Source organism: Calliopsis andreniformis, chromosome 1, assembly GCF_051401765.1.
Source record: "Calliopsis andreniformis isolate RMS-2024a chromosome 1, iyCalAndr_principal, whole genome shotgun sequence".
Classification (NCBI taxonomy): domain Eukaryota; kingdom Metazoa; phylum Arthropoda; class Insecta; order Hymenoptera; family Andrenidae; genus Calliopsis; species Calliopsis andreniformis.
Genome location: NC_135062.1, coordinates 14,176,459 through 14,192,727, shown reverse-complemented (window position 1 = coordinate 14,192,727; position 16,269 = coordinate 14,176,459). Strand labels below are relative to the sequence as shown.

The 16,269-nt window shown below is 39.5% G+C and overlaps 1 protein-coding gene across 3 annotated transcripts; it reads right to left on the bottom strand.

Annotated features, from left to right (window-relative positions):
- Positions 1-838: 838 nt before the first annotated feature.
- Positions 839-15,678, bottom strand: LOC143189085 (homeobox protein PKNOX2). 3 transcript variants are annotated; one of them, XM_076393752.1, is made up of 8 exons: positions 15,381-15,678; positions 5,242-5,343; positions 4,560-4,869; positions 3,962-4,162; positions 2,670-2,961; positions 1,991-2,122; positions 1,663-1,865; positions 839-1,301 (listed from the first exon to the last, which is right to left on the bottom strand). In XM_076393752.1, exons 3-8 carry the CDS (start codon positions 4,866-4,868, stop codon positions 978-980), a joined length of 1,461 nt encoding a protein of 486 aa, XP_076249867.1. In that variant the 5' UTR covers position 4,869; positions 5,242-5,343; positions 15,381-15,678; the 3' UTR covers positions 839-977. The 3 variants fall into 3 exon arrangements, with proteins under 3 accessions (XP_076249867.1, XP_076249852.1, XP_076249857.1); XM_076393737.1 differs by lacking the exon at positions 1,991-2,122; XM_076393742.1 differs by lacking the exons at positions 1,991-2,122; positions 15,381-15,678 and adding an exon at positions 12,878-13,146.
- Positions 15,679-16,269: the final 591 nt, after the last annotated feature.

Here is a 16,269-nt window from a genome sequence, read left to right as displayed (position 1 = left end):
TTATATGATTACTATACTATACACATAGTCTCATTTGGACGATTTCAAATAGTTCTATAGAATTACTAAGAATCCTTCTTACAGAACTGTCTACCATTTCTGTTAAAATTATTTACGAACTGATCTCCCTTTACAGTTTAAATATTCTGACGTTCTTTGCTCAAAATTCCTCTTACGTTTCGTACATAACTATATAAATTAACAGTAATTCAAAGGAAGTAAGGATCATTGTGTGGTAATTTTTCTTTTACTCTGATTTGTTTCAGTCTCTCAGCTTTAACTTGTTATTTGCACCCTGAAATCAGTAGAATGTTTTATCATAATTATATTGTACCACAGAAAGAATGTACACATCACATGGAAATCTGCTGTTAAAAAATATATCCATATTGAATCTATACTGCACTGCTCTATTACAACAAAGTCAGATATCCCGAAATTACGCGTGCTAGATTTAGAGCACCCTTTACTGTTCAGTACCAAGAAGATGGAAAAAGAAAACAATCTCAAGAAACACTATCACGATTCAACTATTTTAACGTAGCTTATCCAGCAAAAAATTAACAACGCTGAAGAGATAACAATTTTGAAAGAAAAACCTCTATCTCGCCCACAGAAATTGCATGCACAATAACAACTTAAAATCTTTATCACATACGAACATGTACGACCCGAATTATCCCCTTTTTCCAAACGCATGCTCGAGTTCAACTTTCTCAGGCGACAATAAGAGAATAACAATTGATGCCGTTTAAAAATCTGCGAAGCTGCTCCCCCGTAGACGCTAAAAGAGATCAAAAATGTCGGATCCGATAAGAGAGCGTGATAACCTCGACCGATATACCCTTGATTTTCGCGAGAATAATTACGTATTTGACAGTTAAAGCGAAATCTATTCTCGAATACCTTAATACTGTAATGAGCAACTGGATTTGAAGGTACCGTGAAGAGGTTGACGTTTCGGTGATCGACAGAGGTCAGTGAAGATCATCTTCGTCGCTATCGTTACCGTCTTTCGATCTATCGGCACCTCCCTCACCGTCGCTGGAGCCTGAGTCGCTCCCAGAGTCTTCGGACTGCCAGCCACCAGCTTGCTGCTGTTGCACGTGCTGCTGTTGGACAACGTGTTTCGACACTTTGTGACGTTTCCCTGCTCGCTGCACTGGATCTGCCCCAGCACCGTCGAGCATCGGCTGCAGGATTCGTCGACGAGCATTGATAAACCAGTTGTTGACTTGCAGCAACGTTAAGTTCGTTTGGCTCGCGATCTGGCGCTTCTCGTCCTCCGTAGGATAAGGATGCTATCAAATATACAGACACAAAGAAGGGATATTAGAACAGTAACTGAGACCAAATATAGTTATACACAATTATAGTTAGTTAGAGTGGAATAATTAGGTAATAAAAAATTACACGTCAACTTTTATGTTGGTTTCTATAAATGTTAGACTTCAATTTTTAAGTACGTGGTGATTTTAATGATGAACAAAATTTTTTTAGAAAATTGGAGCTGTTTGAATTTTTATAATTTTTCAGAGAAAAATGATCTCCTTTTTTCCTCTGCTTCGTGAGGTGTTTCAAGAATCCTGTTCAAAGTGTTTAAGTGTGATACACTTAAACGTGTCCTGATACCATCATTCTTCATTAATGAGTTATACTTACAACTAGGTGTTCAAAGAGCCAGGTACGCATAATGCTCGTGGCTTGTTTAGGTAAGACGCCTCGTTTCTGCCGTCCTCCCTTCTTAATGCTACTATGACTACCTCCGTGACTACTACTGTGATTTGAAGTAGCAGTGCCAGTGCCACATCCCTCGTCTTCATCTTCGCTAGGTGCAGGGGAAGGAGAGCCCGCCACAGTGATATCTGAACCCACAACGAAGAAAATATATTTCCTGCGCCAATCACGAGATCATTCATATACAAACTCCATTTTCGATAGTTTTAATCTTTTTATTTTTGTTTCTTTAATATTTGCAACTTCGTCTAACCGAAATACTTTTCGTCACTAGCGTCTCCGACATCGACGTATTCGTTCTCGCGTTCTTGTAATGGTAGAAGGCCCCAATAGCCAGCCTCTTCTAAATATATTCTGTCGCCAATATTCACATAGTCCATATCATCTACAAACGGAAGTTCACAACGCCTACGTTTAGATTAATATCTGATTCCTCTCATAGTCGAGTCCCTGCTTTATTAATTATTACCGAAACAGTTTGAGTACTGTGCTACTGTGAGACATAAATTCTGCTAAACTTGTCTCAAATTCTTATGCTTAATCCTCAATTGACAAGAAGTACTGAATAGCAGTCAATATTACACTAAATCAGCTACTCAAAATAACTGACACATCATCCCTTAAATAAACTCTTAATTCACTAAAATTAATATGTTAACGTTCACATATATTTCAAACTTTCCCTGCAAAATCGTTCACACTTAAATGCAGACAATAATAAGAATATCCATACTCAAGACTCAATATGAACCCATTCAGTTCCCTATCACCTTGTCAACTGAAGATTACGCGAACCCCTCCACATGAATCTCACGCGAAGCAGCAAGAAAAAATTTCCCAGAATGTAATTCTTTCTACTTACTGGCTAAGGAGCTGAAATAGACAATTGGTAGACGGTGAGCATCGAAACGAAGGATGGAAAAGTGGCTTACCTTGACCAAGATACATGTCGTTGACTGGTGCACAGGGGTGAGCCCCGATTTGAGAGAGGGGCGTGCTCCCATGCACCGTGGAAGGCGACAGAGGATCGTCATGGTCCTGGCTAGAGGATCTGTTAGATCGCTGAGCGGTGGAAGATGATCGCACCGAGGGCGGCCTGTCGTTACCGGTTTCCTCTTGCGCGATCGTCTGACTCGCGCCACCGTTCTCCGACAGGGTGTCGCCTCTGCTCACTCTGAATCCGTTAGCTCCCGACTCAACATCATTGCCTGTAGAAGACAGCACCTGGGAAATATATGTCGCAACTAGCCGTCAGAGAGCAGGGGTGGGATTCTATAATATTTCGAGCGACGCGCAAGTATCGCTCGTCGTTTTAATAATATATTGTAACTGCATAAATACATTTCTTGTGTGGTACAGGACGTCTTCTAGACTATATGGCTGCTTTAAATAATTCCTGAATGATGGGAGATGCGAGAAAATACAGCTTCCTTTTCTTGTATAGATTTTAGTATTGAAGATGGTAGATTAAGATCTTCACTGTCTTATGACCCATAAGGTCAGGGTAATAATCATCTCATTTTGAAGGCGATTTTTAATAACACCTTCATTTGATTCTTAAACTTGAATTATTTTAGTCTTCTTCATTTGACATTTTTATCAATTCTGTGAAACTTCTGTAGCTTTCTTCAATCGTTTAAATTAAATGAATATGATTAACAGGAGGCTTTGTATTTCCTCTAGCTTTCACCATTCACAGACTATTTCCTATAGCTGTAGTCTAGAGACTCCCTGTACATATTCATCAATGACACCTTTGCTAAATCCTTTAATACTCAATCCTTACACAAGCTGTTAGTAATATACTCAGTACTTTTCATCTGAGGCTGTTAGCTGAGATCCCCACAGACCACACAGTTAGTTCAGAGAAGTTGCGAGCCCTGAATTGGCTCTACCATGTACAGGATAATAAATTAAAGACTGCTACTCCAGTCTAGTTTAGAATACTCCAAGAATGTTAGTCATTTAGCGAGTTGGAAAGAGTTAGGTCTTGTCATAGAAAGAAATCTACCCCTTACAAGTACCATCAGCTACTGATTACCATATTTAGCGCGATTTAGTTCTTTTTTTATAAGCAATGTTAGAAGAGTCAGAGGACGGTTAAGAGAAGATACACGAGAGTCTTACTCGCGATCCTTGCGCATCGCTAACATGAGGATATCTACGTAGGTAAAGGGGGAGCAGGCCAGGGAGTGCCTTAACCGATAAGGAGAATATATCTAACCTGCAAGGGGCTGCTGCCGTTGCTGCCACTCGATGGACCCATGTCGTGTCCATGGTGACTGTAGTCGCTGCGTAGCAGATTCTCGCTCTGCATCTTGCCCTTCAGGCACGTGATGTACCTGTTGCAGAAGTCCTTGCACAGCTCCTGTACCTTCTCCAGCTCGAGCAGGTGAATCCGCAGCACCTGTATCGCCTTGATCATCTACGGTTGGCAAGGCGCAAAACAACATCGACAAATCATCGATTTTCTTTTCATGTCGCGCTACGTTACGTCGTTTATTATTTTTTTTTGTTTTGTTTTATATCTAACGAACTTGGCACTCGTCCATGAATAGGACTCGCCATGTTGCTTTTAAATATGAATGGATGGTGAGGCAAAAGTTTTTTATTTCTGTAGGTGTGGTCCATGAAATACTTTTCATAGAAATCAAATTTGAGAACGTTGTTAAAATATGAATCGATTACTGAAACTTGTTAACTCGGTTTTTAAACATCGTTGAAAATGAATATACTGAAGGTGTTTTTTTATTATAAGATAATTCATTGAACAGAATAGATAGAAGTACGTTCAATTCCCATTCCAATATAATTGTACTCACCAAACCGTCAATTTCGGGGTCATTGATCAAGAATGGCTTTCGGTCTCTTTCTTGGTGTTGGACGAAGGCCTGTATGTCCATGTTGAAGCTTTCGGACGTCGAGTTGTCCGAGCTCTGTGTGGCTTGTTCGCATCTTTCAAACAGTAACGCGAGTAGCGGGAAGAGGGGATGCTTGTAAACTGCCCTCTTGTCTGCCTCAAACTGAGCCTGATCCTGATGGGTCGTGTAATCGGCTACCCCGCTTGCAGGGTCCTGATCGTAGCCAGGAGTCACCATCGCTAGCGCCACGGCGGTGCTACCCTCTTGCATTCTGCATCAACAGAAATTGGATATTAATTTAACATGATAATCTCCTCAGGGTCGAATTTTTTCCAAAAGCTATTTCTTTCCTTTTCTTTTTATGTTCTATTCATTCTGTGTACTTTGATATTAAATTCATTTTCCAGTCATAAGATTCTTTAATACGAGTCCTTTATAACGCAGTAAGTAATGCACTCACTATTTTACATTATCTTTTAGTTACACTAGTGTTGTCTAGAAATTAATAAACGTTAAATGGCTAATGTTATCTATTACGAATGTTTCGAGGAAAGATTGCAAATCTAAAGTTCCTGTTTCTCATGGTTGATAAAACTAGTTCTACTAGATTTGTGTCTACTGAATAATTAACTGCAATATTCACCTATCATTCCTGTCTAGCAGCTTCCATCGTTGCCCAGGTCCTCCAGGGCCTCGGATGCAATGACCTTTAATCTACACTTCCAACGTTATTCACAGCGTGTTCCTGAAAATAGAAAACACACATTGAGGAACACTGAAATATTGCAAAATTATTTTTGCTATTTGCTATATGTAAGTTGGCGACTCGTTAAGAAACTTATAGAACATAAAAAATTATTTCACTGTCAATTTTCCATAATATTCAATAATAAACTAACAAAAGAGAACAGAATAATTTAAAAAAACTAAGCCACTCAACGAGCTTATAACTGAAAGACACTACACCAAACAAATAGCGAAGACTTAATATCGTAATGCAGAATACAACGTCGGTACGCTTAATTACACCTCCAATAATTACAAACGTAAACAATTTGAGGATCATCCTAAAGATGAAAAGCAGCGGAATAAAAGGCTAGGTATTCTTTGATACATTCTCACGTATTTCGAGCAGAGCCGAGGAAATGAAACGAGACAAAAAGAAAAGGGGGGGGAGGATAAGAGAAGGAGGATCGTCGTGGCACGGGGAACCAAACGATGCGCGGCACTGCATTTAAATGTCATCGTTAGACAGTCTCAACACCATCAGCACCGTGTTGCTGGCACCAGTTCTGTTTCCCATTCCGAACGTTCCTTTTGAATTTTCCCTAATCCCCATACACGTCCCCTCGGTATGAATAAATAAAGTACTGCGACACTCTCGGTGACGACAAGACTTCGACCGACCTCCCTTCGACCGCCCCCTCGCCACGAAAACTACATTAGTTATACACGATAGGAGCATAGTTATCGGAAACCGAGAAAACCAATTTTCAGCTATCTAATGGACACGATTAAAACAAACGCAATTTGCCATAAAAGCCACTCTCACGTGAAAGTGATTCGCGTGGAACGGTATCGCCGAGCTGTCGGTTCTCGATTTTTTCACTTTTCGCGAAAGTTTCATCGGCTCAGAAGTCATTAAGAATTATTAAAGAGAGTCAAGAAGTATAATCACGAGTGATTCTGGCGGCTTTTCTTGGAGAGAAACTTCGGAAATTATTTTTAGAAAGATACTGAGGGAAATGGGAGAGGGGAGTAGTTTATAGAGGAAGTCGAGATTTGCAATGCATTTTAATGCATTTGTTGACCTATGGACTACTGCAGGTAGGAGTAGTAGTAGATACCATTAGACTATATTATTGAACTCTGATGCAAAGTTTGAAATTAACGTTTTTGCAAATAATACTATGCATAGCCTTTTTAGATATATTCTATCCTCACGAGCTACTCTCATGAGTCAATCAGCAATGATCTTATAAAGTAACTTATACGTCAATGACTTATCAGAGATAAGCCTAGAAAAAAAGGAGATTAATTCCAAAAAGAAGTTGATAGATCTAACAACAAATTTATGGAAAGGAAATAGTGTAGTTATCTCTTCTTAAGTTTCATTACTTTTGTTATCCTCACACTGTGCAATCGCTTAAAGAATGTCTTACACTCTGCATAAGTGCCTTATCAATTAGATCAATCGTAGTTTTGAAGGAATCACTTAGAAACAATTATATGCAATTTTTTAAACGATTCTATAAAAAATTGTTAATAAAATCTTCTACACATATTTGTCAACTCTATACTACTGCCACACTCGAAACTCTAATTCAAAGTAGAGAATACATTCTCGAATAACAATACCACGGAGACCTATCGCATTAACAGCCTGAGCCTTCCATCAAAGAAGAATACGACGCTGACCTTAAGATCTCAACATCCCCACATAAAAACCTCAGACCTCGTTTTCATCACCTCATACCTTCCCACCTACCAACGCTAACATTTTCAGCGAACAGTTTCTTTGCACGACCTTAAACTCCGAAGATAATTGCATCGATCGCTCTCGAAATCAGCCTCGACAATAACTTCTGATCATTTTCCAGAACCGACGCGGTTCGCGTCTGGTAATTAATTTAATAACAGGGAGAACAGGAGTGTATCGTTCGCAACAAGGAAGACGGCTTCCTCGCAAAATGTTAAACGCCGCAATTATACATTGGATGCTTTACAGAAGCTTTTCTTTTGTAGGCTGAATAGATCAATGGGTAGAAGAGTGAAGAAGAAAAATAAGGCAGCGATCTGAAACAGCTGCCTAACTATGAGACACGATATTTTACTTTAAAAGTGTGTCAAATGTTGCGAACAGGATTAAAACTTCTATTAAATATCTTTTTTCCACGAATTCTAAATATTTAAAAAGTAAAGAGCAAGATAAGTGCACTAAAAAATTACCTACTTTTGAGTATATGTACTCAGAACTATCATATCATTTTTTTTACTGCAAAAATAAATATGTATACCTCCCTACGGTAAATGGCATTTTTAAAGACAGTGTAGATTGCAGGCTTCTGCATAAAAATTACTCCATCTGAATAATTCTAAGTTTCATAGACAAATAGTGTTAGAAATAAGGATCATCCTCAAGAATTTCGAAACGTAATGGCACCAAAGATGAAATAGGTAACCAGAAGAAATTTAAAATTTAGCTTGGTTCGTTTGTTCGACGACCGTGTCGAAACACTGCGATGCAAAGGAAGATCAGAGTGCCGCGAGGTGTCGAAGAGAGAAGGTGGCGAAAGGGGAGTGTCGGTGGGAAAAGGTGGACAGAGGGTACCCATTACTTGCAAGTGGCGCGCTTCAACTGTGCTCGCGTTTTTCCGTTAAACCCGATATTTATTGTGCCTGCTCGTCCCCCGCCGCTTTCATTTAAAAATATTATCGCTGACGGTGAACAGTCAGCGGTGCTCGTTTCCGCAGCTGCGTCCACGCGTCGAACTTCAACTTTCTGCTGGAATTATTTTTCCGCCGAAACCCATATAGCAGGAATGAGAACACAGAAACGACCTCTGACCTGTTAACCCTTCGAGGATGGATACAACTAAAATTTCAAACTTTGAATTTTCTCAGGCTCAATTACTGGGCCAAAATACAAACTCAATTTTCTGGGGATTAAAGTTCAGTGTAAAATAATTTTGAATTATTTTTTTGGTAGTATTCTTGGATTCAATTTGTATCAACGATTTTGAGACACCGTTTATATTTCGAGTGGAATTTTTCGGTGTTCCCAAAGACTGCTTTAAATACGATAGCTAATGCGTGAGCGGATTCTATTCGCTCCTCATTGTGCAGTGAAATGTTTTCACTTTTATGTAACCTGTAGGAGTTCCTGTGAAAGAAGTTTACATAATTAATATTTTGGTGACGCACACTCATTTGTTGTTAACGTTTCTCGAGAAACGAGGCAGTAACTTTATTTCACGCAGGAACTGGTTGCCTTTATACCAGTAACTCAAAAACAATTATTTTTTATTCAAACCATTTTCTTTCAATTCAGGAACAGTTACTTTTTAAGTAAAAAATATTTTAATAAAATGGTAACTGTTTCTGAGGGATGTCATTATTGCAGCAAGTGAGCGATATTATACATATTTGCATGTAAAGCGTTAAGTTTGATCTATGCAGTTTAGGCTTCTGGAAACTACTGTGTACCTCAACTATATTTATTGAAAATCAGGAAACGTTATACTATACTGCAGGTTTCTCATATTTTCTGCATTAACAACCTTGCGTGCGTCCAGCCGTGAATATTATCGCTCATCAAGAGTCTTAAGCAGCGAGAGACGTGGCCGCTGTTTTTTCTTGTTTATTCTCACATCGCCTGGAAGATGGGCCTTCGCCGCTTCCTTTTTACCGCACGCTTCATTTCCCCCGCGTGAACTGCAGCTTTTTATGGAACTTCGATCATCTTGACTATTCAAATGATTGCTCACCGATCGGTGGAGCAGATTTCTTAGCCCGCTGACAGATTGAGCTTCCTATCGAATACCTCTGATCCTACTCTAACGTGTTGTAGACCACAATATGCACGCAAACCCAACTTTTAAAATTCAACTTAAAAACATATCGTTGCTTCTACGTGCCTCTTCCAAGTGTATGATTAGTTGGATCAGCGGAGCACTTGTCTAGAGCGCAAGGTGCATCTTAACCGGTAGCATACAGTAGTAAAATTACATACAGTCGAGAGAAATTATCGTAAAAACGTCTTAGGTGAACACCTACCCTTAAACACTCTATAAAATCAATCCTTTCAATTGTTATTCTTATTTTTTAAATTCCTTATCTACAGTGGCGGATGAAAGAATGTTTAAAAGCAAGCAAAAATGAAGATACTACTATTCAGTAAGAGAAAGAGAGTCAATAAGACAGCCTAGCTAATAAAATATAGAAAAGAGAGAGATATACAGAGAAATAGAAAAAGAGACAGAGAGAAAATGCTAAAAAAGGGTGTTAAAAAAATAACTCAGTTACAAAAAGGTTAACCTCAAAATATCGCTGCCAAAAAGTGATCAAAATCGACACAATGAACAATCCCGATAACTATCTATTTAAATGATCGTTATTTGAAATTTGAAACACTGATATAAGGGTCCAACATTATTCAGATGAAACGAGATTTTTCGACGTCGCGTAGGGTTCTCGTTTCCCATCTTCCGCGTGATTTCGAACGCGAGAGGATGGCTCCTCTCCGCTCTGCCGGCACAAACGAGGCATTATATCGCTTTCGAATTCTTCGGGTGCTCGATGGTATTTGGACGCAGCTGTTACCAGACAGGAAAGCGTCCTGTACGCTCTAACGAGCCGATGAGAGACGGGGACGTAAGAAAAATACTCCGCCCGCGATCCCGTAATGTCCATCGAAATATCGTAATCGATGGAATGTTCTCAACGTTGGGCCGCCTTTCACGGCGTCACGCCCCGCACAGTTTACGAGGTGAATTTCTGTTTTATGATGTCACACGCCACGGAAGAGCCTTTTATCTTTACCCCTACCCGCGCCAATTAAGGCGATCGAACGTTTATCTTGTTTATTCATCGAAACTGGAGCCACTTCCACTATCGATAAATATGTGCAATAGTTTCTTTTCCTGCTTTATTGCCTGAACTGTTGATTTCTTACTAATGAATATAATTTATGTTCTGTGATGATGTGTAATTTAACGGTTCTACGAGAAATTACTTTTGCAGGGTTTTGCAGGGCTCCAAAAGGAAGCTTTTGGAGTTCGTTTGATAGTATTATTTTAGTGTTCTTGGGACACTTTCAGGCAAGCATAGTGAATAATTGTAATATTCATTAAATTGTAGTGTGATTCATTGCTTGGACTAATTGTAAGGTATGGTAGAAAATGGAATATGTAAATCCGCTGGTGCACTGCAAATTAGGATAAGGAAATGGAAATGAAAGTGGCTCCGTGTGTCTTATCTTCCCCAAAGGTATACGAATTTAGAGAATTACACATTTTCAAATATTCAAACTTTCGAATTTTCAAATTTTCAAATTTTCAAGTTTCCAAATTTTCAAATTTTCAAATATTCAAATAATCGAATTTAAAATTATTCAATTTTCAAAATTTTAAATCAACCAGCATTTCAATTCTTAAATTATTGACTTTACTTCTGATCCATAATGCAGTGATGCTAAAAAGTTCTACTAAAAAATTAATGAATTCGTAGTTCATCCATGTGACATAAAATAACGTTTCACTGAAGAAAAATATAAGTATTATCGGATAAAAAATATAGAGAAAAACACACACTTATAAATACTTACAATGGAGTGAATGCATGAAATCGAGCAATTGAAAAAAAAAGAGCTAGCATCGAAGGGTCCACTGAAAACTAAGCAACGGCGGATTTATAGCGTGCAGCCACGTGTCGCGTGGACCGAAAACGAGGTAGTTATTAATTCGAACGGAACGGATTGGCGGAAACCGTGCGATGACGTAGACGCGCACTTTAGTCGCGCGATTTACTGCATTACGTATTTAACGTGTCGATTTCTTGTAACGAGCGAATAATCACCATGAAACTATATCCACTGTGCAATTAGAAGCAATGAAACATTAAAAATCTAACAACCCTGGCTAATGGAAAGCTATCGCGCCAATTTTTTGTTCAAAGTTTATTGCAGTTTTTACCAATGCATTTCGTTTTAGAACCCGGATGTCATATAACGGAAATATAGATACGTGTACGTATACACACTTCCATCGTGTTCTCTCAATATAAATTTATGAGAGAATTTAAAAGCTGAAAATTACTGACCGAATAAAATTTCTATACTATCGCGGGGATAGTTTACTCATAAATTTCTAGAGCTGACCCCTTTTTGTACACGTGATTATCAATTTACAAAAATGAAATTACTCTAGACATGCAGAATTTTCATTTGAATTTAAAATTAAAATCTCTTCTGTATAAAAATTTCTGTAACGCTAATTAAATATCAACAACCTTTTTTTCTACTTCGAAAATGTTCTATAATAAAGTTTAATACCCTGCAGTAACTTTATCCTTGACCACTATCACTAATAATTACGCACAGGTAGTTAATGTGTTAACGACATTTGGAGCTAAAGAAAAATACATATCAAGAATAAATGAAAGTACTTTAATACACTCTCATTCCTATAAAACATAGTATGGGCTGCGAAGCGATGAAGCATGCTTTTACGAGCGTAAATAAGAGAAGAAACAAATCTTTAACCCTTTAAGTGCCAAAGCGGTAGCAGACAGTTACAGCTCTGAGATCGTTTTTGTACACACGAAAGCGCTTAAATCGGGATAAATACACATCAGTAGGCAAACATTTGTTCCCTCTTATATTTTTCAACTACCCATTATTTACTAACGACTTCACTCATTCTACGATCAAAAACACACTTTAATTATAGAGGAAGAAATGATTTAAAATGGGTTCACTTTTCGGAAATTTGAAATAACTGTGGTGAAAGATGGACTTCATCGTAAACGTTAAGTAATCTAAAGTATCTTTCAATAAACATTAAACTAAAAACGTTTCGTTAAAAATATTATGCAAGCATAACTAAAAAATCTTGTACATTACACATATTTTTACATAAACGGTATGCTAGAAGACTGACACTGAGATCTGCAAACACCAACCATACAAGAAAGCCACGTCTAAAAACTATTACTTCAATATTTCAATTTAATTTTACCATTACCTAAACAATGAATAAGCACTACACATAAACAATACTTCATCAGAGACCCTCAGGCTCCAGAGACTAACATAATAACCAGCCCCCAAAAACGTCTGATACAACTTCATATCTTCACAAACACAAATGAACCCCAACAATTTCCCCTCACTCCCCCCATACAACCTAACCTTCTCTAAAAAAAATTTCATTTCCCTTCCCCCATAACGCGCATTCCACGTCTCCCACAAATTCAAACGCCCCACAAACGCCGAACACCCTCCGTATTCGAAAATAAAAGCCATCAACCCGTCGCTGACCAGTCGAAGGCTGACCAATTCCCAGCCACCGATAATTTCAAATCGATCGTCCGAAAAATCGACGTGCCTCGGCAGTGTCACTCTTCCAAGCAAACCGGCGATATGTAGACGTCAGACAGTTCGAGGGAATGTCTCTTAGGCAAGAAACGCGAATCGAGTCGGCCGCATACCAGCCTGGCACCGAAAGAGTTAATTACGACAAAGATGGTATCCCTGGTGGGCGAGCGGACTTGTTTACTACCTGTCAGTCATCGGCGTATCAAACCGGCGTCGTGTCGGGCCGCGCAGAAGAAAGTGGACGCGAGTTAGGCAAGTGCAGGCGTTAAGGACGAATCGGTAGGCGTTAATACGGTAACCAGAGGCTGCTTCTTCCCTCCCTCCTCCTGCCCCTCTATCATCGGCGACCTGACGCACCGCGAGATAGCCGAGCTGTCAGTCAAACGTTCGATAACCAATGGTCGACGGTCCCTACTGCTACGGTACGCCGGGGGAAGAATCATTTTCATGCGAAGAGGGCGTAGCAAAAACTACAAGAGGCCACCGCTGCCGACGGCGCCGATGCCCGACTGCTGCGCAACGCTTCTACCTATAGGGTGCTCGATAAAATTTCTGCGGGAAATTCGACTTCGTTTTCGCCGCCTTCTTTCCGGTCCCGTGCGCGACAAGGGGACTCCCCTCGTGCTGTTGCATTGGTACCTCTTGATGGATCGAGGGATGTGAAGGACGAGGTTGAGATTCTGTGAGGGGTTGAACGAGGAAAAGGAGGGTTTTTGGAAGCTAAGAGGAGTACTGGAAAGAAATTTGTAAAATAGGGAAATCTTGGGTGGGTGGTCTGCGCATGCGCGCCATGGAATAAGAGTGATACAGAGGGACTTATGAAGGTTGAATTTTGTGCTTTTTCTGTGGACTGTATCGGGAATTCCTACGAATTGATTATTATTTTCGTTTTTGTAGTTCTAGCTCCTTTTTGTTTGGTGAATTATACGGGTCGATTAAGAGTGATTCATTTGCTTAAAATGCTGATTCGAGTTAATGTAAATTTCGGTTTGCGTCAGTCATCTGCATAGTTGTTTTATGAGCTTGTTTGATCGTTTTCTGTTGCCTTAGTGTTTGAGGGAAAAGAATTTGGTTATGTTTCATTTGATTTTCGAAGGTCTGCTTGTACGTGCTTCTCTTTTCGAGTTTATGTGTAACGCGGGTTGTAATGTAATGGCGATACTTTGGTGTGCTGTCTCTGTCGTTCTTTTCCCACAACAAATTCTCTGAACGATTTCAACCGGTTCTCCTGATACGATGTAAACAGTGCTTTGCTCGTTGCACGAGGGATACACTCGCGTTGCGAACTCGCCCGTTTACTATTTGACATAATTCACTTAACGCGAAATATTCTGTTCTTAATGGAAATACAAACAGGCCTTAATACACAGGCCTAAATAGTAGAACGTAATTACTGGTAGGAGGTTAAATAGGCGACTATTAGGGTCGCTAATGAATTGCTACCATTATGCACGTTTGTTTACGCAATTCAAAGGGATCCGAACTTTCGTTGCAAAAAGTTGTCAGAAAATTGATTACCAAGTGTTTTCAGCACGCAACAGACGCCAATTATTTCAAATTATTTTAAGTGAAACAGAATGAAATATTTTCTGTTCATAATTCCCGCCATTCTGGACACAGGGGAAGTAGTAACTCAAAATAAAATTAAGTGAAGCTTAATAGCAATTAAAATATGTTGCAGAGTATTGCTATAATACATAATAGGAGAGAGTAAAGGAAAAAATAATAAATTAGGAGTGTAGAAATGCGGAGCTCAGTTACGGAGTAAGCAAGCATTGTGAACATACATTCAATTGCAAGCTTTTGTTCCAAATAAGAGCAATTACGTACAGAACACAATGGAAATAAACACCATACTAAGCTATTCTCATTCATAATGCACATTCATTCAGTCTCAAATCCAAATCACAATTACCTTTATATTTATCGTAACTTAATACATGCTCGCATCAACTCAATAATTTCTCTCACTAAAACGTGACTACGTATTACGAAACGCAATTAGTGGCACAAAAAAAGCAATGAAAGTTAGCGAAATGCAAGCAGTGCTCTCAATTTCAAAAAAAGGAAGAAAATCAAATCGAAATGTTTCAAATCGACAAAATGTAACCTATTGCATGCACTGATTAAGAATCTCTTATCCTCGTTAAGTATTATCCAATCAGATAAGCTTGGCAAAATTCAATTTTCTTAATTGGGATACAATTCCCAGTTAATCTCCTCTCTCGACAGTAAACGAGCGTGCACACACGCAATGACAACATTCTCCCAAACGAATCCTACCACTCTATCGAGACTGAACTTAAGGCAATCGTAACGGACGATAGAAAGTGAAACATCAGAAGAAAAAAACCAGCATATATTCCCACTGTGGCGATCGCGTAGTAGGCATGATGTCATTGAAAAAAGTCGCTCTCTGGCAGCCCCTTGACAATATCGATCGTATCAATCCGCAATTCTGTCAAGGCAGACCGCGAGAAATGGGCGTGCACGGGGGGCATTGCGCACGAAACAAGTTTTTCGCGTGTATCGGCGCACCAGGAACGAAGACCGAGCGAACCTAACCTCACAAATTCGCAGGTGCATGGCCCAGCGGGGGTTATAACCCGATCGAATGCGATGCGCCGAAACAGCTGTCCCCCGTGCACCGTCGTACAGATCGAATGCTTCATTTCTGATCGACTTACCGCGAGCTGCTAGGAGGGCCGATCCAAAAAAAAAAAAAAGGGGAAATCCCGCGGGAACAAAACAACACCGCTCACTGGTTTTGTTTTTTCGGTCAGATTATTTCGGTCGGCGTGTCCGTCTCGCACGGGAAACTGACGTCGTTTTCGTCCACGTGATAGCCCGAGACCCGACGATAATCATGTATCGACACCGGTCGAACGAGCACCGCGACGGTCAACACGAGCGCGTCTGTTTACCACTCCTCACGTCGCACGATAAATTAAAGTAATCGGACATTTTTCAACACGCTTCTCCACAATCCCGTCTACTCCTTCCCCACTGACACGTCTTTTGTGACGTCACCGATTCAATACTTTTCGCCAAGGTTTCTCCTCGACTGGTACGACCAGGCGACCGCAGATGGCGGCACATGCGCGATTAGTTGGCTGCCCGAGCGTCGCGCGGCTGGCGCGCCAAATTTGAATTTCTTGGGCGGTGAAGCGTCGATGGAGGATAAAGGTTGAAGGGAGTACGATGGTGTTGGATTGTGGGTATGGTTCTGTAGGTGAAGTTAATGGTAATGGAAATTTTGGGACTTGAGAATTTAGAAATTTGTAAGTTTGAAGCTTGAAGGTTTGAAAGTTTGAGAGTTTCAGGGTTTGAAAATTTAGCAGTCTGAATGTTAGAATTTGAAAATATGAGAGTTTACTGGTTTAAGAGGTTGAGGATTAAAAATTGTGAATATTTAAGAAATTGAAAGTTTAAAAATGCAAATATTTAGACATTTGAAAATTTGAATATTTGAAAATTTGAAAATTTGAATATTTGAAAATTCGAAAATTTAAAAATTCGAAGATTTCAAAACCCTACGATTTAAATTAAAATATCATACAATTAACAACTACTGTA

What these genes read in the sequence shown, in the direction of transcription:
- LOC143189085 (XM_076393752.1), bottom strand. Translation starts at nt 4,868, where the DNA reads ATGCAAGAGGGTAGCACCGCCGTGGCGCTAGCGATGGTGACTCCTGGC. An exon ending in ACGGCAGCAGCCCCTTGCAG is followed by an intron (nt 2,962 to 3,961) that starts GTTAGATATATT and finishes TATATTTCCCAG; the next exon opens with GTGCTGTCTTCTACAGGCAA. An exon ending in GGCTCTTTGAACACCTAGTT is followed by an intron (nt 1,302 to 1,662) that starts GTAAGTATAACT and finishes TATATTTGATAG; the next exon opens with CATCCTTATCCTACGGAGGA.